This window comes from Schistocerca americana, chromosome 2, assembly GCF_021461395.2.
Source record: "Schistocerca americana isolate TAMUIC-IGC-003095 chromosome 2, iqSchAmer2.1, whole genome shotgun sequence".
NCBI classification, from domain to species: domain Eukaryota; kingdom Metazoa; phylum Arthropoda; class Insecta; order Orthoptera; family Acrididae; genus Schistocerca; species Schistocerca americana.
The window spans coordinates 160,120,172-160,146,544 of NC_060120.1; the positions used below are offsets into that span (position 1 = coordinate 160,120,172).

Sequence of the window (26,373 nt, forward strand, 5' to 3'; positions counted from 1 at the left end):
GCAATATTTAATGTAGAGCAATAAATTTCGGCAAAACATTTGTCTTGGAAATATATTAACATCGTAAGATCACTAGCTAAGGGGTACACGAGAAAAGCCATTGTAAATGTAAATGCTAGTATACACAACTGGACATTAAAATTGCTACACCAAGAAGAAATGCAGATGATAAACGGGTATTCATTGGACAAATGACATGTGATTACATTTTTACGCAATTTGGGTGCATAGATCCTGAGAAATCTGGCAGTAATAACGGCCTTGATTCACCTGGGCATTGAGTTAAACAGAGCTTGGATGGCGTGTACAGGTACAGCTGCCCATGCAGCTTCAACACGATACCACAGTTCATCAAGAGTAGTGACTGGCGTATTAGGACGAACCAGTTGCTCGGCCACCATTGACCAGACTTTTTCAATTGGTGAGCGATCTGGAGAATGTGCTGGCCAGGGCAGCAGACGAACATTTTCTGTATCCAGAAAGGTCCGTACAGGACCTGCAACACGCGGTCGTGCATTATCCTGCTGAAATGTTGGGTTTGGCAGGAATCGAATGAAGGGTAGAACCACGGGTCGTAACACACCTGAAATGTATCGTTCACTGTTCAAAGTGCCGTGAATGCGAACAAGAGGTGACCGAGACGTGTAACCAATGGCACCCCATACCATCGCGCCGGGTGACACGCCAGTATGGCGATGACGAATACACGCTTCCAATGTGCGTCCACCCCGATGTCGCCAAACACGGATGCCACCATCATGATGCAGTAAACAGAACCTGGAGTCATCCGAAAAAATGACGTTTTACCATTCGTGCACCCAGGTTCTTCGTTGAGTACACCATCGCAGGCCCTCCTGTCTGTGATGCAGCGTCAAGGGTAACCACAGCCATGGCCTCCGAGCTGATGGTCCATGCTGCTGCAGACGTCCTCGAACTGCTCGTTCAGATGGTTGCTGTCTTAAAAAGTCCCCATCTGTTGACTCAGGGATCGAGACGTGGCTGCACGATCCGTTACAGCCATGCGGATAAGATGCCTGTCATTTCGACTGATAGTGATACGAGGCCGTTGGGATCCAGCACGGCGTTCTGTATTACCTCCTGAACCCACTGATTCCATATTCTGCTAACAGTTATTGGATCTCGACCAATGCGAGCAGCAATGTCGCGATACGATAAACCGCAATCGCGATAGGCTACAATCCGACCTTTATCAAAGGTACGCGTTTTTCTTCCTTATACGAGGCATTTCAACAACATTTCATCAGTCAACGCCGGTCAACTGCTGTTTGTGTATGAGAAATCGGAGAGTTTCCTCATGTCAGCACGTTGTAGGTGTCGCCACCGGCGCCAACCTTGTGTGAATGCTCTGAAAAGCTAATTATTTGCATATCACAGCATCTTCTTCCTGTCGGTTAAATTTCTTGTCTGTAGCACGTCATCTTCGTGGTGCAGCAATTTTAATGGCCAGTAGTGTATTAAGAGCCAGAGTAACCGCCAGAATGTTGAATGCAAGCATTCAAACTTCCATGCACTGTGTTTTAGAGTGCTGGACGTCAGTGGAATGGAGTTCCTTGCCTGTTGCACTTGGTCGGTCAATACAAGGACGGTTAATACCAGTTGTGATTAACGCTGAAGCTATCGTCCGATGTTGTCCTATACGAGCCTGATTCGAGACAGACCTGCTGATGGAATAGGGCAAGGCAACACGTCGACACTCTGTAGAGGGTGTTGGGTTGCAACAGCTGTATGTCGGCAAGCGTTATCCTGTTGGACAACATCACCTTGAATGCTGCTCATGAACGGCAGCACAACATATCGACCCACCAGACGGAAATACAGATTTGCTGTCAATATGCGTGGAATAACGACTAGAGTGCTCCTGCTGTCATACGAAATCGTACCCCAGACCACAGCTTTAGATGGAGTCAAGCGTGTTTAGTACGCAGACAGGTTGGTCGCAGGCCTTCACCCATTCTCCTTCTAACCAACATATTGTCATCACTGGCACCGCGTCGGAATCAGCTTTCAGCAGAAAACATAACTAATCTCCACTCTGTCTTCCAGTAACTTCTCGCTTGTCACCACAGAAGTGCAAACGGCGGCTGTTTGAGGTCAGCTTCCTTGAAGTAACCGAGTAATAAAAGTTCGTTGTGTCAATGTGGTGTAAACTGCCTCTCGAATTGCTGCTGAACACGCAGTATGATGCGCCCACACCCATGCGTCGAAACCGACGGGCTTTCCTCTCCGTAGTGTCACGTGGCCGACCGGAGCCCGGTCTTCTTGCGACCCTACCTTCCCGTGACCACCGCTGTTAGCAGTCAAGCACAGCCGATACATCTCTCTCAAGTCTTTCCGTAGTATCGCGGAAGGGACATCCAGATTCTCGTAGCCCTGTTACGCGAGGTCGTTCAAACTGAGTGATCTGTTGATAATGGTGACTTTGTTGTTTTAAAGGCATTCCTCACTAACATCAACTCACCATGTCCAATCTCAAAGGTAGCGGTCGCGCGGTTCCAGACCGTAGCGCCTACAACCGCTTGCCCATCACTGTTGTGACAAATTGACTGATCATTCACTAACTACCAAGCAAAATGGCAACAATAATATTCAGTTATACTGTGGAGTATAACTAATCAACTACTTACATGTATTCTGGCACAAGCTGCTGGAAACCTGCTACATTGACTTAATATACACTCCTGGAAATTGAAATAAGAACACCGTGAATTCATTGTCCCAGGAAGGGGAAACTTTATTGACACATTCCTGGGGTCAGATACATCACATGATCACACTGACAGAACCACAGGCACATAGACACAGGCAACAGAGCATACACAATGTCGGCACTAGTACAGTGTATATCCACCTTTCGCAGCAATGCAGGCTGCTATTCTCCCATGGAGACGATCGTAGAGATGCTGGATGTAGTCCTGTGGAACGGCTTGCCATGCTATTTCCACCTGGCGCCTCAGGACCAGCGTTCGTGCTGGACGTGCAGACCGCGTGAGACGACGCTTCATCCAGTCCCAAACATGCTCAATGGGGGACAGATCCGGAGATCTTGCTGGCCAGGGTAGTTGACTTACACCTTCTAGAGCACGTTTGGTGGCATGGGATACATGCGGACGTGCATTGTCCTGTTGGAACAGCAAGGTCCCTTGCCGGTCTAGGAATGGTAGAACGATGGGTTCGATGACGGTTTGGATGTACCGTGCACTATTCAGTGTCCCCTCGACGACCACCAGTGGTGTACGGGCAGTGTAGGAGATCGCTCCCCACACCATGATGCCGGGTGTTGGCCCTGTGTGCCTCGGTCGTATGCAGTCCTGATTGTGGCGCTCACCTGCACGACGCCAAACACGCATACGACCATCATTGGCACCAAGGCAGAAGCGACTCTCATCGCTGAAGACGACACGTCTCCATTCGTCCCTCCATTCACGCCTGTCGCGACACCACTGGAGGCGGGCTGCACGATGTTGGGGCGTGAGCGGACACTTGACACTGACGGCGGCGGTGCACAAATGCTGCGCAGCTAGCGCCATTCGACGGCCAACACCGCGGTTCCTGGTGTGTCCGCTGTGCCGTGCGTGTGATCATTGCTTGTACAGCCCTCTCGCAGTGTCCGGAGCAAGTATGGTGGGTCTGACACACCGGTGTCAATGTGTTGCCGGCCGCGGTGGTCTCGCGGTTCTAGGCGCGCAGTCCGGAATCGCGCGACTGCTACGGTCGCAGGTTCGAATCCTGCCTCGGGCATGGATGTGTGTGATGTCCTTAGGTTAGTTAGGTTTAAGTAGGTCTAAGTTCTAGGGGACTGATGACCACAGATGTTCAGTCCCATAGTGCTCAGAGCCATTTGAACCATTTTGTCAATGTGTTCTTTTTTCCATTTCCAGGAGTGTATCTTTATAGTGATACCCAACGGTTGCTAGCACTTGTATATTATGAAATGACTGAACATTCACAAATGTGTATATGAGGTTTCCGTTGTGGAATCATATTTCTGTTGCAGCTAAGACACACTAAAAGACGATGTATACAATTGTAGCCAGAAGATCTTGAAGAGTTAAGGAATTTGTATAGGTGTGTAACGTGGAGTATCGCGCTGTTGCAGGTTTCCTGCGCCCGGAGTTCGGTCCGGACTCAGCGAGCAACCTGGGGCTGCTGGACCAGATAGCGGCGCTGCAGTGGATCAAGGACAACATCGCCGCCTTCGACGGCGACCCGACCAACGTGACGCTCATGGGCCACGACACGGGCGCCGCCTGCGTCAACCTGCTGCTCGTCTCGCCCATCACGGAGCAAGGTAAGCGCCCAGGCGGTCAAGTCCGAGGGAGCAGTGCCGAGGATTTGGGAGCAGCCAGCGCAAGGTCGGACCGTAAGCCCCAAGGAGTCAGCGCGTTGATTAGTTTGGACTACACTAGGAGCTACAGTGTCTCGTTCTTTGATAGTGCGAGGGTTGTTCAGTATGTAACCTAACAAGATGTTAAATCTTCCAGCTTGTTAGACCGCATCCTGTTGGTCTTCAGTTTCTTCTTACACAGTCCACGTTTGAACCCTGTGCTGGAATACGAAAGAAGAGGAACCGCCTTCTCTCTCTGTTATATTACCGTTAATTTCTGGATTTGCTGACCGCAGAATTCATTGGAAAAATTGGTATGAAGGCACATTTTTCAGTCATAGAAAAATAAAGAAACCTTTTACTCAATCACTTCCTCACTACGGATGTCTGTAAAGCGAAGTGTGGCTGTTACTAAGTGCACATTATATGACCAAAAGTGTGGGGACCCCCTTATAATGTGGAACTGATCGTTGCATATCGTGAGCGGTAGATCCACCAGTATAAAAGGATGCGAGGGTTATTATGTTGTCAGTAGGGATGTGGTAGCAGCAGAAAGATTCGATCAGCAGAGCTCAGTGACTCTGAACGTGGAGTAGTCATTAGATGTCATCTGAATAACAAATACATCGGCAACATTTCAGTCGTTCCAAAGCTGTCCAAATTGAATGTTGGTAATGTGACTGTGAAAGAATGACCACAACTAAACCAAGACCAGGTAGACTACATGGAAGAGATAGCGGGGCAAAAATGGTCATTGCGGCAAAGTAGTCATAGGGGTTCTAACAACCCTACCGCAACAAAGGTCAAAAATTAATTAAGATTGTAGTGTTGCTCACGCTGCTAAATATTGCATTTTCGGGCAAAAACAAAGTTATATTATGTGGCAGGTGTCATTAGAGCATAGTTAATAAAGTCATTTCATGAAATGATGGATAAACTAGGCACTCATCTTTACGTGTTTCCCACGCTGGTCTCGTTGTGAACTCATGGCTCAATCGTCGAAAATATAGGTGGTAATGATTCCAAGCTCGGATGCAAAGAGGCCTAGGTGTTATTCTGCGATATTCAAAAGTTTTATAGATGTGTTTCATAAACCATTCTTGAAGATTAAACTTTTGCAAGTTAGCACAATGGTAATGTAAAATAGTAATCAGCCCTCCGAATTTTAGTTACACTTCTTCTATATTACTTTTGTTGCAATATCACGTAACTCACAAAACATCACTTCAAAATATAAAACATACTTGAAAATATCTTACCCACTGTTAAAGTTCACATTTTATAAACTGACTAGAATTTGCGTCTTTTCAACATGACGACCAAGACTTGACTCTCTAATAACAGCTTACGCGCCCAAAAATCAGAGTTACAAGTACGATAAACATCATAGTGACAAACGAAAGAATACACATAAGAATAATATCATTGCAACATAAACATATCGATGTATCAAAGTACCTCTACATTAATGAAATCAAATCTGAATGCTGTCTCAGAAATATGTTAACTACTTTACAGAAACACGGTAGAACATTGCTGGTATCGAGAGGTTGAGGTGAGGTGCCGCAATGGTTACGTAATTCAAGTACCATTACAGGGTGGTGGTGGTAAGTTCTTATGAGACCAAACTGCTGAGGTCGTCAGTCCCTGGGTTTACACACTACTTTATCTAACTTAGACTTACGCTAAGGACAACACACACACCTATGCCCGAGGAAGGACTCGAACCTCCGACGGGGGTAGCCGCGCGAACCATGGCAAGCCGCCCTACGCAGCACGGCTACCCCGCGCTGTTGGTCGTGGGAGTACTGGGGGCTAGATGGTGCTCACGGGGTGTGGGAATTTCTATAACTTATTCTACCTGGAGGATCAAATCACCCTATGAAGCCTAAATCTTCTGCTGTGTTACTCCTTTGAGTTGTGGATTTCAGTTACCCTTATGTAAGGTAATTGGTTAATTTTATTGCTGTGGAGAGGAAATGTGCATGTCTTTTTTAACGAAATTGTTGACTCCATAATCGTACCTTAATTACTGAAAGTTCGGTCATGGTATTAGAGGGTATAAAGCTTTTATGTAAAGGCTTCATTGCTGGCAAAGTGGCCTCTCGACGACGGCTTCTGGCTACTTTGTATAACGGGAAAAGTAAAAGCAGGGGCCGAAAGGAGGGCTCCGCAGCCATACTTATAGCAGGTCCTTATAAAAGTGTATTAGAAAAGAGAGGGAAAGGAAAATAAAAGGAAGAAAAAACGGAAAACAGTTGCAGAGAAGAAAGATAGTAAAAGGAAGACTGTGAAGAGCAGGAAAACCAACCCCAGAAGAGCTATTTTTCACGACAACGACCAAGACAGAGAGTGCATGTACTGCAGAAAAATGTTTTCAAATTCAAGGCCAAAAGTGCAGTGGATTTAACACCGATTGTACTCCCTCTGATCCCCCAAACTTTCTTCAGGAGTTCAGGGACGCAGTTTGACTTTCTTGTATAATTAGAATCAAATTTCACATTGAAATATACACTGAAGCGCCAAAGAAACTGGAACAGGCACACGTATTCAAATACAGAGATTTGTAAACAGGCAGAATGCGTCCCTGCGGTCACCAACGCCTATATAAACCAACAAGTGTCTGACGCAGTCGTTAGATCGGTTACTGCTGCTACAACGGCAGGTCATCATGACTTAAGCGAATCTGAACTTGGTGTTAATAGTCGGCGCACGAGTGATAGGGCACAACATCTCCGAGGCAGCGATGTAGTGTGGATTTTTCCGTACGATCATTTCACGAGAATATCGTGAATATCAGGAAGCCGGTAAAATGTTAAATCTCCGACATCTCTACGGTCGGAAAAAGATCCTTCAAGAAGGGGATAAATGACAACTGAAGAGTATCTTTGAATGTGACAGAAGTGCAGCCCTTTCGCACATTGCTGCAGATTTCGATGCTGGCCGTCAACATCGACGCGCAAGTCGCCGAAGTGGCGTCAAATCGAAAGACTTGCACCAGACGGGCGGTCTACCCGACGGGAGGCCCTCGTCACACCCCATTATTATTATAACAAGTGTCAGAGTGGGAACCATTCAAAGGCCAACTCGTGTACCCTTGACTATTGGACGACACAAAGCTTTGCTACTCGCCTGGGCCCGTCAACACCGACATTGGACTACTGATGACTGGAAACATGTTGACTGTTCGGACGAGTTCGTTTCAAATTCTATTGAGCGGAGGACATCTACGGGTATGGAGATAACCTCATGAATCGATGAACCCTGCATGTCAGCAGGGGACTGCTCAAGCTCGTGGAGGCTCTGTGATGGTGTGGGACGTGTGCAGTTGGAATGATTAGGACCTCTGATATGTCTAGATACGTATTTAAGCATCCTGTCTTATCATCTGCCTCCATTCACGTCCATTGTGCATTCCGATAGGCCTGGGCAATTCCAGCAGGACAATGCGACACCACACACGTCTAGAATTCCTACAGAGTGGCTCCAGCTACACTCTTCTGAGTTAAAACACCTCAGCTGACCACGAAACTCCCGAGACATGAACTTTATTGAGTTTATCTGCGACGCCTTGCAACGTGCTGTTCAGAAGACATCTCCACCACCTCGTACTCTGACGGATTTAAGGAAAGCCCTGCAGGATTCATGGTGTCAATTCCCTCCAGCACTACTCCAGACATTAGTCGAGTCTACGCCACGTCCTGCTGCGGCGCTTCTACGTGCTACACAATATTAGGCAGGTGTACGACTTCCTTCGGCTCTTCAGTGTATCTAGTTCTGCTTAAAGCAGTTTTTATATTTAGTTTTTTTTAAATTTAAGGCTTAGTAGTAGCTTTGCCCGCTTATTTCTGGCAATGTGTCCATTTTGCCACTTTGTGAAAAATGAATTGTCTACGTACTTAATTTGATCCTAAGCTTGTTAAACTAGCCGATAATACGCTTCAGTGGTGGCGGATTATAATCGCTCTTTTCTGTGCATTGCCGTCTATTGCTGCTTTGCTTAAAATACGGGAATATCTTAGCCTTGACACTCTGGCTCGCTCTCCTTACTGACAGACAGTGATCGTCAAGAATTGCGGATGATGACGATGACGTTTGGTTTGTGGAGCGCTCAACTGCGCGGTCATCAGCGCCTGTACAAATTCCCAATTTTTACACATTCCAATTTTTTCGCAGTCCACTCTACCCACTCACGAACGATGATGAACATCATGATGATGATGATGGAATGATGGGGACAACACAAACACCCAGTCCCCGGGAAGAGAAAAATCCCCAAACTTGCGGGGAATCAAACTCGGGACCCCGTGATCCAGACCACGAGCTGCGAACAAGAGAATTGTGGAGGATGCTCGTAAATAGCCGTATGAAGTGAGGGGAAGGAATCAATCCTTAGTCCCAAAGTTCTACCAGCAGTCCCTCTAGCATAATGACTGTGCAGAGGGAATTAAAAAGTATGGGCTACAGTGGTCGAGCAGATCTTTGTAAGACACTGATTTCGGTAGTCAGCGCTAAGCGACACTTGACGTGGTGTTGACAGCATTGCCACTGGAGCCAGTTACTGGAAACCAGTGATTTGGAGTGACGAATCACTTTATATTTTGCAAAATCCGTTGGTAGGGGTTTGATTTAGCGAGTGCCAGGAGAACTGTAGGGGTCTCGTGTTTAGTGCAAACAGTGAAGTACGGAGGAATTGGTTTTAAAGAATGGAATTGTTTTTCTTGGTTAACACGTGATCGCATTGATGCGCTTGAGAAATCGCTAGGTATGGAAGGACTTGACTATTGCGTGCTGCATACAGTAGAGGTACAGTTCGAAGACGATGATTGTATCAGCGTGATAGCACACTCTGCAATTAAGCAGTTTCTGTGAGGCTACGGTTTGTGGACAATATTATTCCTAAAATGGCACTGGTCTGCTCAGTGCTCAGTCACGACATACCTTTGTGATGAGTTAGAACGTGGACTTCGCTCTAGATCCCAGCATTACTAACTTCTCTCGTTTCCGTTCTTGAAGAAGACTGGCAAAAACACATTTAAAGAATGCGAGAAGTGAGAATACCTAAAATAATGTACAAAAACGCACATCAAGGAAAAAGGAACGTCGGGATTCCTAAGAAGAGCTGAAAACGTAGCTGCAGTTTAAATTGGAACCGGTAAGGACGCCGAAAAGAAACTGGATATGATAATGATGCGGAAATGGAAAGGGCGATCTCAGTCTTAAAAAGCTGTAGGCACACGATGGCAGCTGTCCCGTTCATGAAACGCCATTAACGGGTAAGCTTGCGCTGCCGTGCGCCTCAGTACCTAGAACACTATACGGGGTTATTACAAATGATTGAAGCGATTTCACAGCTCTACAATATCTTTATTATTTGAGATATTTTCACAATGCTTTGCACACACATACAAAAACTCAAAAAGTTTTTTAGGCATTCACAAATGTTCGATATGTGCCCCTTTAGTGATTCGGCAGACATCAAGCCGATAATCAAGATCCTCCCACACACGGCGCAGCATGTCCCCATCAATGAGTTCGAAAGCATCGTTGATGCGAGCTCGCAGTTCTGGCACGTTTCTTGGTAGAGGAGGTTTAAACACTGAATCTTTCACATAACCCCACAGAAAGAAATCGCATGGGGTTAAGTCGGGAGAGCGTGGAGGCCATGACATGAATTGCTGATCATGATCTCCACCACGACCGATCCATCGGTTTTCCAATCTCCTGTATAAGAAATGCCGAACATCATGATGGAAGTGCGGTGGATCACCATCCTGTTGAAAGATGAAGTCGGCGCTGTCGGTCTCCAGTTGTGGCATGAGGCAATTTTCCAGCATGTCCAGATACATGTGTCCTGTAACGTTTTTCTCGCAGAAGAAAAAGGGGCCGTAAACTTTAAATCGTGAGATTGCACAAAACACGTTAACGTTTGGTGAAATGCGAATATGCTGCACGAATGCTTGAGGATTCTCAACCGCCCAGATTCACACATTGTGTCTGTTCACTTCACCATTACGAAATAATGTTGCTTCATCACTGAAAACAAGTTTCGCACTGAACGCATCCTCTCCCATGAACTGTTGCAAGCGCGCCGAAAATTCAAAGCGTTTGACTTTGTCATCGGGTGTCAGGGCTTGTAGCAATTGTAAACGGTAAGGCTTCTGCTTTAGCCTTTTCCGTAAGATTTTCCAAACCGTCGGCTGTGGTACGTTTAGCTCCATGCTTGCTTTATTCGTCGACTTCCGCGATCTACGCGTGAAACTTGCCCGCACGCGTTCAACCGTTTCTTCGCTCACTGCAGGCCGACCCGTTGATTTCCCCTTACAGAGGCATCCAGAAGCTTTAAACTGCGCATACCATCGCCGAATGGAGTTAGCAGTTGGTGGATCTTTGTTGAACTTCGTCCTGAAGTGTCGTTGCACTGTTATGACTGACTGATGTGAGTGCATTTCAAGCACGACATACGCTTTCTCGGCTCCTGGCGCCATTTTGTCTCACTGCGCTCTCGAGCGCTCTAGAGACAGAGACCTGAAAGCGGCTTCAGCCGAACAAAACATTATGAGTTTTTCTACGTATCTGTAGTGTGTCGTGACCATATGTCAATGAATGGAGCTACAGTGAATTTATGAAATCGCTCCAATCATTTGTAATAGCCCTGTATAACACAGCGAAACCAGACGTCTTAGACTTGTAGCGTGGAAGGTAGAAGTTCTCAGAACCGGCCATGGTGGGGGTTAACATTGAAGTGCAGCTGCCTTCGCTGAATTCTAAGTAGCGGGACCCATGTGGGAGGAAGCATCGAGGTCCGGGCGGAGGACAACTGAGATACCTGCAGAACTGACAGAGTAAATCTGGCACTAAAGTCACCACCATTCCGTGCTCAGTTACACAGGGTGAGTCTTACCGGCTAAATAGAAAAGTTGCCTTCATTTATTGTAAGATTTCCTCTCTTTTCGCAGTCGCATTTATACAAGTAATGTACAGGCGTAGCAAAAGATGTGGAAACACGAAAAACACACACATTACTGTGTCTAATACAACGTAGAAAAATCGTTGACATTGAAACCGGTTTCCAGACATCACGGAACGGATAAATGCAAGTCCTGTATGATATTGAGCGTACTAAATAATGGCAATTCCAGGTAACGACGATGGAGGTGGGTATCGGTATGCATCCTTCTCTCCAAATTACACCACAAACACTCAATGTTACTGAAATCTGGAGACTGTTGTGGTCAGGGGTGACGTGACGATTCATCCCAAAAACAGTGCTGGAAGAGGCTTGCTGTGTGGACAAGGACCGTGTCATCTTGGAACACAGCATCAGCAATGGGGAACAAATATTATTCTGTGGGAAGCACCTGATCTGCCAAATGTTTGACAGTAATGCGACTCTGCAAAGTAACCATGGAGCATACGGAATACCGATATGGTTGCCCAAATTATCACCGAACCCCCACTATGTTTAGGGACGTAAACACTGCCACAATTTGGAAATAATGTGAAACAAGGCTCATCCGAACTGTCACTTTCCTCCATTTCTCCAAGGTCCAGTCCAGTTTATATGACTACGGCACCATATTTGCCAGTTACGGACTCCTATACCACTGATGAGTGGTTTTGGACTTCCAGCACGCAGTTTAGTACGCCTTTTGACTTAGCGGATAATGTTTTTCCGGGTTGCCCGTGTGCGATATAAATCTTCGATACAGTGCCTTTTGAAAGTCCAGACACTTCAGCTCCAGTGGGTGCGGAAGCACTCAGCATACGAACGCTAACGATTTGCACACGTCCCCATTAACTTAGCTTCGACATACGCACCCACTGCACGGAAATCTTTTCTGACGACGACTGACACTTGAAGAGTATTGAGGACATTGTTCTGGCCTTCGCAGTCAAATATAACAGCACAACCCTCAGGCTTGGGTCGTATCTGCATTTATGCTCAAGCATGCATTTCTCGCGGTTTTTCCTTGTCAAAATCCTGTAGGTTAAAACAGTCTTTTGGAACCGTAGTAAGAGTCATGTTTGGACCACGGCCTAAATAAGACTTTAACTACAATCGCAAAAGATTGCTATAATCTATATTTCTTGCATCCGAATACGTCTAGAAAGGGTAATTATATATCCTGCGGATTTCACTAAGTTATATCGGACGATGAGGAAGTTTGTGTAATTTATGATGTTTATAATTCCCCAATTATGACACCGGCAATGGTTTTTTTCTTCTTTTTCTGTGGAAATACTCGATTTTATTCTGACACTAAAAAGAGCTTTAAGATTTAAAAATACAGAAAGCGTAGAACTCAATCAAATAGGAGCAACGAACGCCGCAAACCTGTCTTGCCGTCAGGAGGAGCAGTCCGTACCACATGTGAGCAAACCCGTGCCTCAGGCACGGTTTCTTGTTTGTATCATCGTGACTGCAATATCACGTGTTCACAATACTGACGTAAGAGTTGACAGCCTTCACGCTACAAAGCGATTCTGGGCCGACGTTACTGCACGCGGAATTTCATCCGGATTTATCGGAGCGCAGACAGGTGCTGCACGGCAAGTGATGTCTTCTGGAAACGTGTTTCCTTTTGACATCTTCATTTAAATTTATCCACACAGAAAATGCCAGATATGCACGCACAGAGGACGCAGGCCATTTTGTGTTTCGCGAAGACAGATCCATTTCCCTCAAAATGTTTTGTTGAGATGGTTTGTAATTACCTACGTGAAGTGGACCGGACATCCGTCTTGGGTGGTACCACACGGATGTCTTATGTTCCGTAGAGTACCTTGTTGGTGAATGCAGTTACTTGTGCCTTCTAGATGGGATCAATGATACGACTGCTCAAAATCCCACACCATGCGTTAACCACTATTGTAATTTACCGGCTTCTCTCAGCCAACGTGAATTTACTACTGACCAGTAGTGCATATTGCGAATGTTCATTTGTCCATGTAAACACTGCTGCACTCGTAGACATAATCTAGCATAGAGTCACAGCATGACTTTGCAGTTTTGTATTCGCTATTCGTATGATTTTAACCAGTATGAATATCGTTGCCTTGAAGGTTTTGCTGGAGTGAAATGCTTTGCAATGTACTAGTACTCGCTGAGCACCCCTTCGGATTATCCATTCAGCACAACAAAGCTATCTCATAGTGACATGTGCCATATATATTACCACTGATAAGTATAAGGGTCCTTTTATAAACTTAAATAATTGCCTCCTTATGTCAGAAAAATCGGCACATTTGCCGCTACACGTTAGCGAAAACAACACCCCTATATATCTTGGTCTGCATATGTTTAAGGTACTCTGCCTTAGCTGTGGTACTGACAACGACGTCACTGTGAAAGCCTCCTACTTATTTTGTGAACTAAAACGAGTACATAAAAGATGTAACTTCAACAAAATACCCTGAAAGTATTCCCCTTATTTAAGATTTGACCCAAGAATAACCATTAACACTATATAACCTCACTTTAATTGAAATATTCAGCAGTAAAGAATGCTTTCGTTGCACACCGGAGAGTAAAAGTAGAGCGTGCACGAACATTTAAAAGAACGTAGTACGTAAAAGTACACCCTCTAACTTCCTGGCACTGCCTACAAGTTCCATTATGGGTCGCCCTGTAGGCAGATCACGTGAAGTGAGGATTTTGGACTACAGTTTGTAAGCCTAACGCCTGTCCATCACAAACGACATGAAATATAATAGCCAAGTCAAACACAGTCTGGATCAGTTTCAACTCTCAAAGTCTTTCCAATACTGATTTACCGCGCTGGCTGTAATATACATACAAAGAATTCAAAATATTTGTGTTTGATGGCAACTCGCTTTTGAATTATGATTCCGCGGAAGGCAGAATATTTGTGGTAGGTTGTTCTCAGGTCCAATAGCGCTTCACATAAAAATATACGAGCACATAGAAACAGTTTTATCAGTTATTGTGGGGTGAAAATAAATCGGAAGCACTAATAGAATTGCTTGTTGTTAACCATTAATAAGCAGTGAAAACAACAAAGCTACATTTGACCTATGGTGGACCTCGTGTACTACTATTCCGAGGAACCAGAATAAAAGTAATCTAGAATAATCGGAACAGTATTAAAATAGTGGAATGCTATGAATTCGTTAGGCTACTGTCATGGGTAGACAATTGAAACATAGATGTTGCTCCGTGAACGTTGAACCTAAACTCTCTCTCCTTGAAGAGAGAATATGTCTCGACACGACGGAACTTACATCCGTAACCTTGAAACCACTGCTCACCAAATGTTAGGCCAACGTTCACTAGCAAAGCCACGATCTCACCATAGTTCTTGCAGGTTACAGCGTGGAAGTGAGCATCGAAAAGTAACATCGACTTAATACAGGCAGCGTCATCACGGCGCACGTGGCCTCAACGACTCTACCAAAGAAAGCCAGCTCCGAATAATGCGCAGACCTAACACCACCAAAAAGAAGAAACTGTCTCTGTCTGGCGATCACAGGAGCATGCTGCCACCGAACTTTACCACAAGGATATATGGCTAGTCAATCAACTATCCTTCCAAAGCTATCGACTAGAGGTACACCTTCACTTAAGTAGCAAAAAACTGTAGTATGTGTAGCAGTCGAGGACCAGAGTACTGAATGTACTTGCATTAGTTTCGCCACCTATAACCCAGGTAAAAATAAATTATGTGAAAACAGACTTTTAATGAACGGCCTTCAGCAGGTCCTCAGTACAATGGGATACAAGACAATGTTTTCGTCCCACACCTACCAAACCAGCTTCGATTTCGCGATGGCCTGTTTCTATGCTGAGTTTGCAGTCGCAGTCTTTACTGAGGGTGTTACCAGACATTTCGACCATCTATAGTTTCTCATATTCAGCTAAAAACAGAAATCAGAAGTCTCAGAAAAAAGCCGGGATAAATACATTGCAAAACACTTGCCAGCTCTGAAGATCGGCAGGTCTCATTACTACCAGATGCATCCGTATTCAAGAAAGAGGTTGAATTAATAGTAGAAAGACGGCGCAGAGATTACATCGCTATAGTGCGTCCTTCGTTTGCTAATGGTTCCAGTGTGATCACAGCCGATAGTGACGTATCCTGATGTAGCTCACTGAGAGAGAAAATCACAATATTAAAATTTATATGCAAATGATCAACGGAGATCAAAAGATGTGGAAGCGTAACAGATTCCTTAATATGATGACTAGGAAAACAAGTCTCGAACAAAGAAGAAACACGAATATATGTTCGATGAGCTACTATCATAACTTACCAAAACTCAATGAGAAATGCTTCGCATGCACATTACATTTTTACACATGATGAAATGCAGACTGAAGAGCATGAGAACAACTTCAATCATGATCTAAAGAAATATCGGCAAAAACAACTTAGTTGGTAAGGAAAATTATAATTGATGTTTCCGTTGGAGATCTCATGAACAATTTCAAAATACACTCCTGGAAATGGAAAAAAGAACACATTGACACCTGTGTGTCAGACCCACCATACTTGCTCCGGACACTGCGAGAGGGCTGTACAAGCAGTGATCACACGCACGGCACAGCGGACACACCAGGAACCGCGGTGTTGGCCGTCGAATGGCGCTAACTGCGCAGCATTTGTGCACCGCCGCCGTCAGTGTCAGCCAGTTTGCCGTGGCATACGGAGCTCCATCGCAGTCTTTAACACTGGTAGCATGCCGCGACAGCGTGGACGTGAACCGTATGTGCAGTTGACGGACTTTGAGCGAGGGCGTATAGTGGGCATGCGGGAGGCCGGGTGGACGTACCGCCGAATTGCTCAACACGTGGGGCGTGAGGTCTCCTCAGTACATCGATGTTGCCGACAGTGGTCGGCGGAAGGTGCGCGTGCCCGTCGACCTGGGACCGGACCGCAGCGACGCACGGATGCACGCCAAGACCGTAGGATCCTACGCAGTGCCGTAGGGGACCGCACCGCCACTTCCCAGCAAATTAGGGACACTGTTGCTCCTGGGGTATCGGCGAGGACCATTCGCAACCGTCTCCATGAAGCTGGGCTACGGTCCCGCACACCGTTAGGCCGTCTTCCGCTCACGCCCCAACATCGTGCAGCCCGCCTCCAGTGGTGTCGCGACAGGCGTGAATGGAGGGACGAATGGAGACGTGTCGTCTTCAGCGATGAGAGTCGCTTCTGCCTTGGTGCCAAGGATGGTCGTATGCGTGTTTGGCGCCGTGCAGGTGAGCGCCACAATCAGGACTGCATACGACCGAGGCACACAGGTCCAACACCCAGCATCATGGTGTGGGGAGCGATCTCCTACACTGGCCGTACACCACTGGTGATCGTCGAGGGGACACTGAATAGTGCACGGTACATCCAAACCGTCATCGAACCCATCGTTCTACCATTCCTAGACCGGCAAGGGAACTTGCTGTTCCAACAGGACAATGCACGTCCGCATGTATCCCGTGCCACCCAACGTGCTCTAGAAGGTGTACGTCAACTACTCTGGCCAGCAAGATCTCCGGATCTGTCCCCCATTGAGCATGTTTGGGACTGGATGAAGCGTCGTCTCACGCGGTCTGCACGTCCAGCACGAACGCTGGTCCAACTGAGGCGCCAGGTGGAAATGGCATGGCAAGCCGTTCCACAGGACTACATCCAGCATCTCTACGATCGTCTCCATGGGAGAATAGCAGCCTGCATTGCTGCGAATGGTGGATATACACTGTACTAGTGCCGACATTGTGCATGCTCTGTTGCCTGTGTCTATGTGCCTGTGGTTCTGTCAGTGTGATCATGTGATGTATCTGACCCCAGGAATGTGTCAATAAAGTTTCCCCTTCCTGGGACAATGAATTCACGGTGTTCTTATTTCGATTTCCAGGAGTGTATATAAAAGCGCTCCGGCAGCTGTATACAATCTTCATGACGAAACCACTGCCCATTTTTAAGTATTGTAACACTGAACATATTGCGTCAAAATACTCAAAAACTACATGACGCTAGGTGTATTAATATCATATGCATAACAAAAAAATTGACGCGTTATTGAGAGTGCTATGCTTTCATTTGGTGCATGAAGTAATAGTAAAATTCATTCCTTTAATCGTCTGAAAGTTATATTATTTGTTAGCTTACCGTCTCTGATGGAAATGTCACACGTTTTTATACTATAATACGTAAATACAGCTAGACAATAACTCTCGCTGCTGACACGGGTAACCGCATCATGGTGTAAGGTGAGAGCCTAGCCGACGTCGCATATAGTGGCACGTGGGTACGTCACTGATGATCTGTCCATGAAATAATGCTCTGAAATATCCTGCCTTCCACATTCAGTCTTCGTCTATCATTTACAATGCCTGATGACTTCTCCAGTACGATTCAATTCAACTACCTCTCATGACGGGCTGGGAGGAAGTGCCTAGTCTTTAACGAGATGAGTAACTCTAATTGAATTTTTTACATATGGAACTGTATTAATAATTAACATCTCTCACAGCTTCATACGATTCATACGAACTCACCTGTCCCGTGAGTCAGCTCCCCTTGTACTCTGGTGATACTAGTAGATATGTGCCTGGGTTTGTATTACGTGTATACAATCTGTGTGCAACAGCAGCTGATGTTACAGTAGAGAAAGTTTATCTGCAGCCGAGGTCGCCAAATTAGATTATTTTAGGCTTTATTGTGTTCCAAATCAGAGTGTAGTGTCTGCCGACAAACTGAATGCTGGAAAAATTTGCGTAAGTTCCTAACACAAGTGTAGTTACCAAAGACATCGGTACAGCATTCTCATGTACTGGGGTATTTTAGGTGTAGAAATTGTGAGTTACTAGTACTAATACTTTGTACGAAATAAAGTTTAAGCACTAGTGACAATGGGTGATGCATGACTCAGTTTATAACTCTGGCTTGATAAAGGGTCGAGCAACACATCACTGCTTTCATGCCCAGCAGCTAAACTCGCAGCAGGAAATATTTGTAAACTGTGTTCTTCAGTGTAATTATCCAAGCATTTTCATGCAATTCGAATTTTTAAATAAAAACGAGTTGTAATAAAATAGAATAGTAATAATAACAACAATGACGGAATTGTATCCTGCTGAATAAATCATTAGTACACACAAAAGTATTTAAAGTTGAATGAACTGATCATTTATTCAGTCACAAAAAGCAATGAAATCGTTAAAATGGTGCTCCTTCAGTAAGTCACTAACATGAAAATAAAAAAAAATATTTTCAAATGCAATAAAGTTTCCATGTATATGTAATTAGAATGGTAGAAGATTCATCAAATATTGTTTAAGTATCCCTCGTATGCAAAAGACAGTCCCATTCAGTTAAATACAAAATATTGCTGATAAATACATAAAGTGTACTATTTGCCATCAGCATATCAAAACTCGCGAAATCATTAGCAGATTTCGCATTCTGTCCAGTATCAGTTCCAAAATCCAACCTGGATAATTGATTCCTCATGAAATCTTAAAAGTCCTAGCCATCTCCCAATGTTTGAAGCCCACCTGGCTGGGGATTTTTCAAAATATGAACCAACAAGTAGAAATTTAAGACTAATCAATTAAAACATGAATGTAGTTAATGCATGCTTATGAAAGAAAAATTTGTTAAAATACGTAGAACAGTAAAGTTGGCCAGTTCTATAGATAGATCTCTTTATGCTTTATTCAGTGTTGGTATCAAATATTACACAAATTACCACTTTCAAATTACGAATGTCCTTAGCACAGGCCAGATTAAAATTTCATTAAATAAACTAGAAATCAAGTAACACTCTAGATGTATGTAGCGATAGGTATAAGGATTGCCATGCTGTATTCATTCTTATGTATCTCTGGAGAATATGATGATCTGATGCACTCACATAACTAAAAACATATAAAATATGTATTAACTCAATAAATAAAATAAGTGTAATAGTGTTTCTTTCAGGCATGATAGCCAGTGTCCTAAGACATCATCCAAAATTAATAACTGTATTAATTTTTAACAGTTTTTGGAAGATTATTCGTTTATTGTAGTTTTCGTGATATTTGAAAATTAACATTTCAATGCATGCACCTCAGTGCGGTGTACATGCTGCTGTGATCGGTTGTGTCTTGCAATGAAGCTGTGGATTACTACTGAATTTCGAAATATTTAAAAGCAGTCATATTCTGCCATGTTGTGAACACCGCCATCTTTGGAGCCACATACACTTGGACCACGCTGTCCAGATGGCTAAACACGGTCCTCCGGAGGTCATAGGGGTTGAGGCCCCTATGACCTCCGGAAGACCGCCGATTACCTGCCGCTGGGTGTTCCCTTGCCGGCAAATCTGTGGTTTAGCATGACAATCCAATGGCTCCCCTCACCTTTGTCTCACCAGCCGAACAAATACTTACAATACCATGACTTAATAACTTTTATTTGATTTAATTCTCGCTTATTGTGCAGTATCACTCGAATTTTTTGAAAATTGTATGACATGTTTCGATCACTGTGGATCGTCTTCAGATCTAAATAGTCAAACAGACAAGACACGTTGCAGACACATCTACTGAGATCTGAAGACGATCCAGAGATCTCGCAACATGTATACAGTTAAACTTTTGAAACTGAAACTGAACAGTAATTGCAAATAACGAGTATTTAAAATATCTGTACAGTTGCTGTTTCGCTCGAGACGAATAGTTCGGCTACATTGAGACGTTTTATTTGGTTGATAGCTCGCCAGCATATGGATTATGATCCAAGTCTATTACGAAGGTATGGAAGGATTTAGCATTCCATTGATGAAGAGATATTTAATGACGAGTAATTGTATCTGACTGTCGCCACTCTTTCACAAGTAATCTGGACTACTGGTTTCTAATCAGCTAATTACTGTGTGAGATCTTTGGTTGTCGATCTTGTACCCTGTGAATCCGAAGTAGCAGACTGAGAATAAAATCTTCTCGGTTTTCAAGCGGCCTGAATTCGAATAAAATTCTGGAGCTTTCGATGGCCATCTCCGCTATCGAAAGCTCAAGAATATTATTCGAACTGATGCGTCTTGAAAATCGAGAAGATTTAATTCAGACACGCCGCCGTGAAAGACTCCAAGGACAAGACACTGAGATTCCCAAAACCGAATTATACAGAGGACATATCGCACTCGTGAAGTAGTTCTTCTCAAATCATTTGGAAGGAGCATTACACGTAGAGATGAGTAATGGCAGAGATAGAGAATCGGATTAGAGGCTGATCATCAAACACAGGTTGTCTTATAACTGATAAATAACCATATTGGTTTTTTTATACTGTAGCCTCGTACTTATATATTACGATACATCATACTTTTCTTTATTCTATTGGTATTACTGATGCACGTCAAAGTGTGGCGTTACGGTTGTGCCAATTGAAGACTCTTTCGTGCAGCATTACGAACTGTTACAATTGTGAACTATTCTTTTGCTTTTCACAAGCTGCACATTTAAAAATGAAAATGTAAAGACCTCGGATCCCGAAATCTCCACAACATATTTTCCTTCTTGCTGAATTATTGTGCTTTTACTCTTTCCGAGTATTTTAGTTTTTTCCCTCCCGACGTCCATTTCCAGAGAAACACAAAATTTGCTCTTAATCCGGGCTCCTGAAACGCACAAAACCGCGGCCACGGGGTGGAGCTTTATCAGATGATTTTTATCCTCTCGGCACGGAGAGCTCTCCACAGTGGCCTAGCTCGAGCCGTTCTTTTTTCCTTGAGATAATGTCCATTAAAACGTACATCACAATGTGAAAAAAATATTTTTAATGGCCGTGCATTCTTGTACAAAAGTCCCTCATTTGCATAGGCGTAAACTCCGCTCATAAAAAACCGCTCAGGCGTTGCTCGTTAAATACAGGCATCTTTTACCGGATTCACAGATCTGAGGAAGGAATCTGGATCGCTGTTTCCTGTGAAGTCTTCTGAAATTAATAGGAAGCAGGTATATTTTACTACGTCACCTCATTTAGCCTGTATTCCGGTGTAATCGCCGTATGCTCTATTAATGATTCTCACCGTTCTTCCGTCCCCTTTCCAACACCATCCAACAACTTTTTTCTCATTTTTCTCCACCCTTTCCATCCACATTCGTATTCTGCAACCCACTGTTAAGTGCATGGCAGAGGGTACTTCCAACTGTACTAGCAATAGGACTTTTTCTGTTCCTTACGACGCGTAGGAAAAATGTTGGAATGTTTATGTGCGCGCCTTAATTGGCCTAACCTTGGCCTCGCCTCTGCTGCAGAACCGATACGTAAGGGGTTATAGTAAGAGGATGGTTTTATAAGTCCGATAAAAAAGAAAGAAAATATGTTTAAATGATAATTAATTGAAACCCTCAGCTGCCGACTAGTGTTGTTAATATACCTCGATGGGGACAGCTGAAAATGTGTACCCCGACCAGGACTCGAACCCGTGATCTCCCGCTTACATGGCAGACGCTCTATCCAGCTTTTTTTTCACAGCTTTTTTTTTTACCCCTAGACCCCCCTTTTTTTTATAAGACTCCAATTCTACTGGTATCTCCGTCCAGTAAACAAAAATGAGTCTCCTTCGTCTTGTTGGCGAAGAAGCAATCTTTTGGAACAAATTTTTTTTTTCCAAAGCCAAACTCAAATTTCTTTTTTCCTTTAAGAACAAATTGTGAGGAATAAATAAGGAAAAGTTTTTTTTCCCAAAAGAAAACAAAGACTCCAATTCTACTGGTTTCTCCGTCCAGTAAACAAAAATGAGTCCTTCGTCTTGTTGGCGAAGAAACAATCTTTTGGAACAAAAAAAAGTTTCTCAAAGCCAAAATCAAATTTCTTTTTCCTTTAAGAACAAATTATGAGGAATAAATAAGGAAAAGCTTTTTAAGTCGTCGTGCCACTTGTAGTTAAAGTCCAGTTCTTACAGGAGCTCCTGAAGTGTATCCGCCTACAGCATGCCAGCTCGTCCAAACGTGTCTTCTCATAGCGTAGGCGTGGGTTCTGGGTAGCAGATCTATTCAGTTCGGTTCGTTTTATACAGTTTTCAGCTTCTCAGGGCTTGGACGTTCCAGCTACTAGGTGGGTCATCGAAAGTGCTCCGTAAGAAATTGGAAAAATATTGTTTATAGCGTGGGTTGCGTATCAGGACGCAGTGTCGTTCGTTGAGATAAGTCCAATATCCTAGCGTAGACTTGTCGCCAGAAGTAAAAAGATAGCGGATCGTGTGGCCACAGATCCAATTCACAGAGTTAGTTTTGGCGGAGGGGTAGAAAGTCTTATCGGGGTACAAAAGCATGTGGACGTCGATCTGAGCCGGTGTCTGGCGAGTAAGAAACGCCAAAATTCGCCGCGCAAGGGTCCAGACGTCTAGCGCTGTGCCACAGTGGAACCGGTGGACATCCGTGTCATCCACTCCACAGTGGGTGCAGAGGGATGAATCGGCGAGATGGATGCGGTGCAGACGATTTCGGTTAACTTGTTTGCCATTCACGGTGATGTACCATGCTGGTTGAACGTCTGATTCGACAAAACGCGCATGGATCGCCTTCCATATGTGGCGCCACACGTACTGTGGATACTTAAGTTCCATGGGGTTGGACGGGCGGCACCGTTGTAACAATTCGGAGACTGATTTCGTGAGGTACAAACGTGTAAGTGGTAAGGACCGGTAGATATAACTGAACTCCAGGAAAAATCGTTGGATGTAATAAAAGGGGGTTGGAACGGTCGATACCAGTACTGGGGCGGACAAGGAGGTCAGTGCAAAGTTGTGAAGCAGGAGGCTAGTAAGGCTCTGCGGGCAACGATGCCAAAGTTTTAGTTGGGAGCTGACGTATAGTGCCTTGACACGAGTCGGCACGTGGATGAGTCCCACCCCGCCACGATCTCGTGACAGTGCAAGGGATTCATACTGCCCCTTGAATAACATCCCCGAGCTGACGAAGGAGCCGAAAGCCATCAACAGTCGTCGCGCCAGGAGATTTGGGACTGGTAATACTTGAGTCACGTGTGGTATACGGGAAGCATGATACATGTTCACGTACTGCGCGCGTTGGATAACGTCGAGAGCTCGTAGCCGGTGATCTGCGAGATTTGCTCTGATTGTCTGTAGCAAGCGTCTACCATTGATAGTCGCTGAGCGGCGCAGGTCTGCTGTGAAATCAAGTCCAAGACACCGTATGGTGGCGGCGACACTAAGGGGGGCAGCGCATCTCTCCGGCAAGCCCTCACCAATGAGCAGGACTTTGGATTTGGACACGTTGAGGCAGCTCCCCGACGCTTCTCCGTAAGTCGCCACCCATGTCAGTGCTGCTCGTACTTCATCTTCACTGCGCAGATATAGTACTATGTTGTCTGCGTAGGCTGTACAACAGAAAAGGTGGCCTTGCACAGCCATGCCTTCCAAACGTTGGCGCATGCCCTGGAGCAGGGGTTCCAAGGCGAAAGCATACAAAATTGTGGAAAGAGGGCATCCTTGTCGTACAGATCGTGCGATGACCAGGGACGGTGTAAGACGACCAATGTACATGATTTTAGAGGTTGCACTACTCAACAGGCGCATAACCACTGTGACAATACCGCCAGGAAAACCCATATGCTGAAGAACTGTCCGTAAATAGAAGTGGTCAACACGGTCGAAAGCCTGGCTAAAGTCCAGTGAAGCCAAGGCGCCAGGGAGACGCTGATGATGCGCTAATGCTATCATGTCTCTGTAACGGCAAAGGGCCGTACGGATGTTGTTGTCGCCTCGTAGGGAAGTCTGGTCGCAGGATGTGACGTAACGTGCGACCTTGTTGAGTCGCGATGCCAGTAGCCGTGTGAATATTTTCATGTCGCTGTTGAGCAAAGTAATAGGTCGATAGTCCTGGACCCTCGATAACCCGCGCGGTTTATGTACGGGGATAATAATTCCTTCTAGAAAGGCGCTCGGGACCACTGTCATCGGTGACATCAGCTCTTGTGCGATTGCCGCCCACGTGGAAGCCAAAAAATAGTGAAAACTTTTATAAAATTCGATGGGTATACCGTCAGGTCCAGGAGATCTGTTATCGGAACCCGCCTTGATAGCGTCTACCACTTCATCTGTGGTTACGTCATCTTGGAGGTCATGCACTGCATCCTCCGGAAGAGTGTTCGTAGTAAGCTGAGCGACTTCTGTGACCAGTGCTGCAGAATGCGGTACGGCTGCGTAGAGCCCGGCAAAATGAGCATGGAGAGCATGACCGATGCTTTGTTGGGTGTCGTGCCGGCGCCCTTCCACGTCAGTGAGGACTTGGATCAGAGCTCGTCGTCGTCGTTGTCTTTCCTGAAGGAGGTGCTACATCGACGGACGTTCTTGAGGGATTCGATTAGAAGCTCGGGAACGGACTACAGTGCCTTCCAAGTTACGCCGCATGATCAAGGAGATCTGCGCCTTCGTGCGATGGACCATCGACTGCCGGGCTGGCGAGAAAGGCATCGTCGCACAGTCACGTAGAATGGTGTAGTAGAAGTGCAGGGTATTAGTTTGCCACGCCTTTAATTCCTTCCCATAACTCATCAGAGTCTTCCTGAGGGTCGGCTTTGCACAGGAGAGCCACCATGATAAGGTGGAGCCATAGGGTTCTCGACGATGGTGGCAGCGTGCCCACGCTTCTTCGACCATACGGCGACAGTCTGAGGAGGTCAGGTGAGTAACATTGAGTTTCCACAGACCACGACTATGCCACACTTGCTGTCGGGCGAGAGCGACGTCACAGAGGTACGCATCATGGTCTGAAAAGGCCAAGGGCCAGACTTCCGCATGACGTGTGCCATCAGCAAGGGAGCGGGTGACGTAGATGCAATCTATGCGGCTTGACGAGTGAGAGGTGTAGAATGTATAGTCCGGTTGAATTCCGTGGAGCTTCTTCCATGTGTCAACAAGTCGGAGACGATGACCACTGAGAGAGATGCACAAGGGGAATGTCGCGGGAGTTGGTCCGCGGGCTCTTGTGTCGAGTTAAAATCCCCACCGAGTACCAAATCGTTCTGCGGACCGGTGAAGAGGGGTGTGACGCTTTCGGCAAAAAAAGGTTTGTCGGTCATGACGGCGGCCAGTGCCGGACGGAGCGTAGATATTAATAATACGCACGTCGAACAGTGTGAGGGCCATACCTCGCGCAGTGGGGAGGTAGATGACGTCCTCTGCAGGGAGTCCGTCGCATAGCAGGATGGCGACGCCGCTACCGGTATCGGATGAGGGGGAAACATGGGCGTTGTATCCGGTGGGAACTAGGAAGTCAGCCACAAACACCTCTTGTAAGAGTGCTATATCCACATCCGCAGAGTAAATAGTGTCTCTGAACATGGCCAGTTTATGGGGGGCACGAATGGTGGCAAGATTCATCGTGGCGATACGATATTGCTGTGTGCGGCCACCCTCAGTATTTGCAGAACGTGCAGTAGATGTAGCCGGCAGGTGGAGACCCGCCGGTGGTCCCGCCGTGGTGATAATTACTGGCGGGGCGCCAGCCCCAGTGTCGCCGAGGTGGACTCCTGTGCAGACACGCTGGCAGTCTGTTCCACTTCTTCTTCAACGTCATCGGCCCAGGAAGCTGACGACGTGGACATGTGACGGTCACGTACTTCCGGAACGGGTGTTGTGGATTCCGCAACATGAGTGGCGGGGGGACCGCCGTCATCATTCGTTGACAACGGCGAGGACACGTCCCTGGCTGGGAGAGTAGGCGTCACAGGAGGGGTCCCTGTTGCTGCCACATCGCGTGACTGGACGCAATGTGGGAGATCACCGTCAGACATCAGGTCGACATCTCGTGGGGCCGTCTGAGAAAGGGCGTCATCGGAAGGCGTTCGTCGTCGTTTCCTGTGTTTGCGAGGCGACCGCTGTTTTCTGATGTGGCCTTCTGAATCAGAATGTGATCGCCCGTCGTCTGACGCCGAACCCGTCTGGACAAAGGCAGACGTCGGCACGACACCGAGGTCGACGTCCATGGTTCCAACAGGAACATCGGTTTCGGTCTGCAAACCGGACGGTCTTGAAGCGAGCACTGGAGGCGACGC

At 45.8% G+C, this 26,373-nt stretch overlaps 1 protein-coding gene across 1 annotated transcript in view; it reads left to right on the top strand.

Annotated features, from left to right (window-relative positions):
• Positions 1-26,373, top strand: part of LOC124593848 — a 542,124-nt gene that overhangs the window by 195,867 nt on the left and 319,884 nt on the right. The window contains exon 3 of the mRNA XM_047132196.1: positions 4,118-4,309. Coding sequence (XP_046988152.1) covers positions 4,118-4,309 — 192 coding nt within the window. The remainder of the gene's footprint in view (positions 1-4,117; positions 4,310-26,373) is intronic.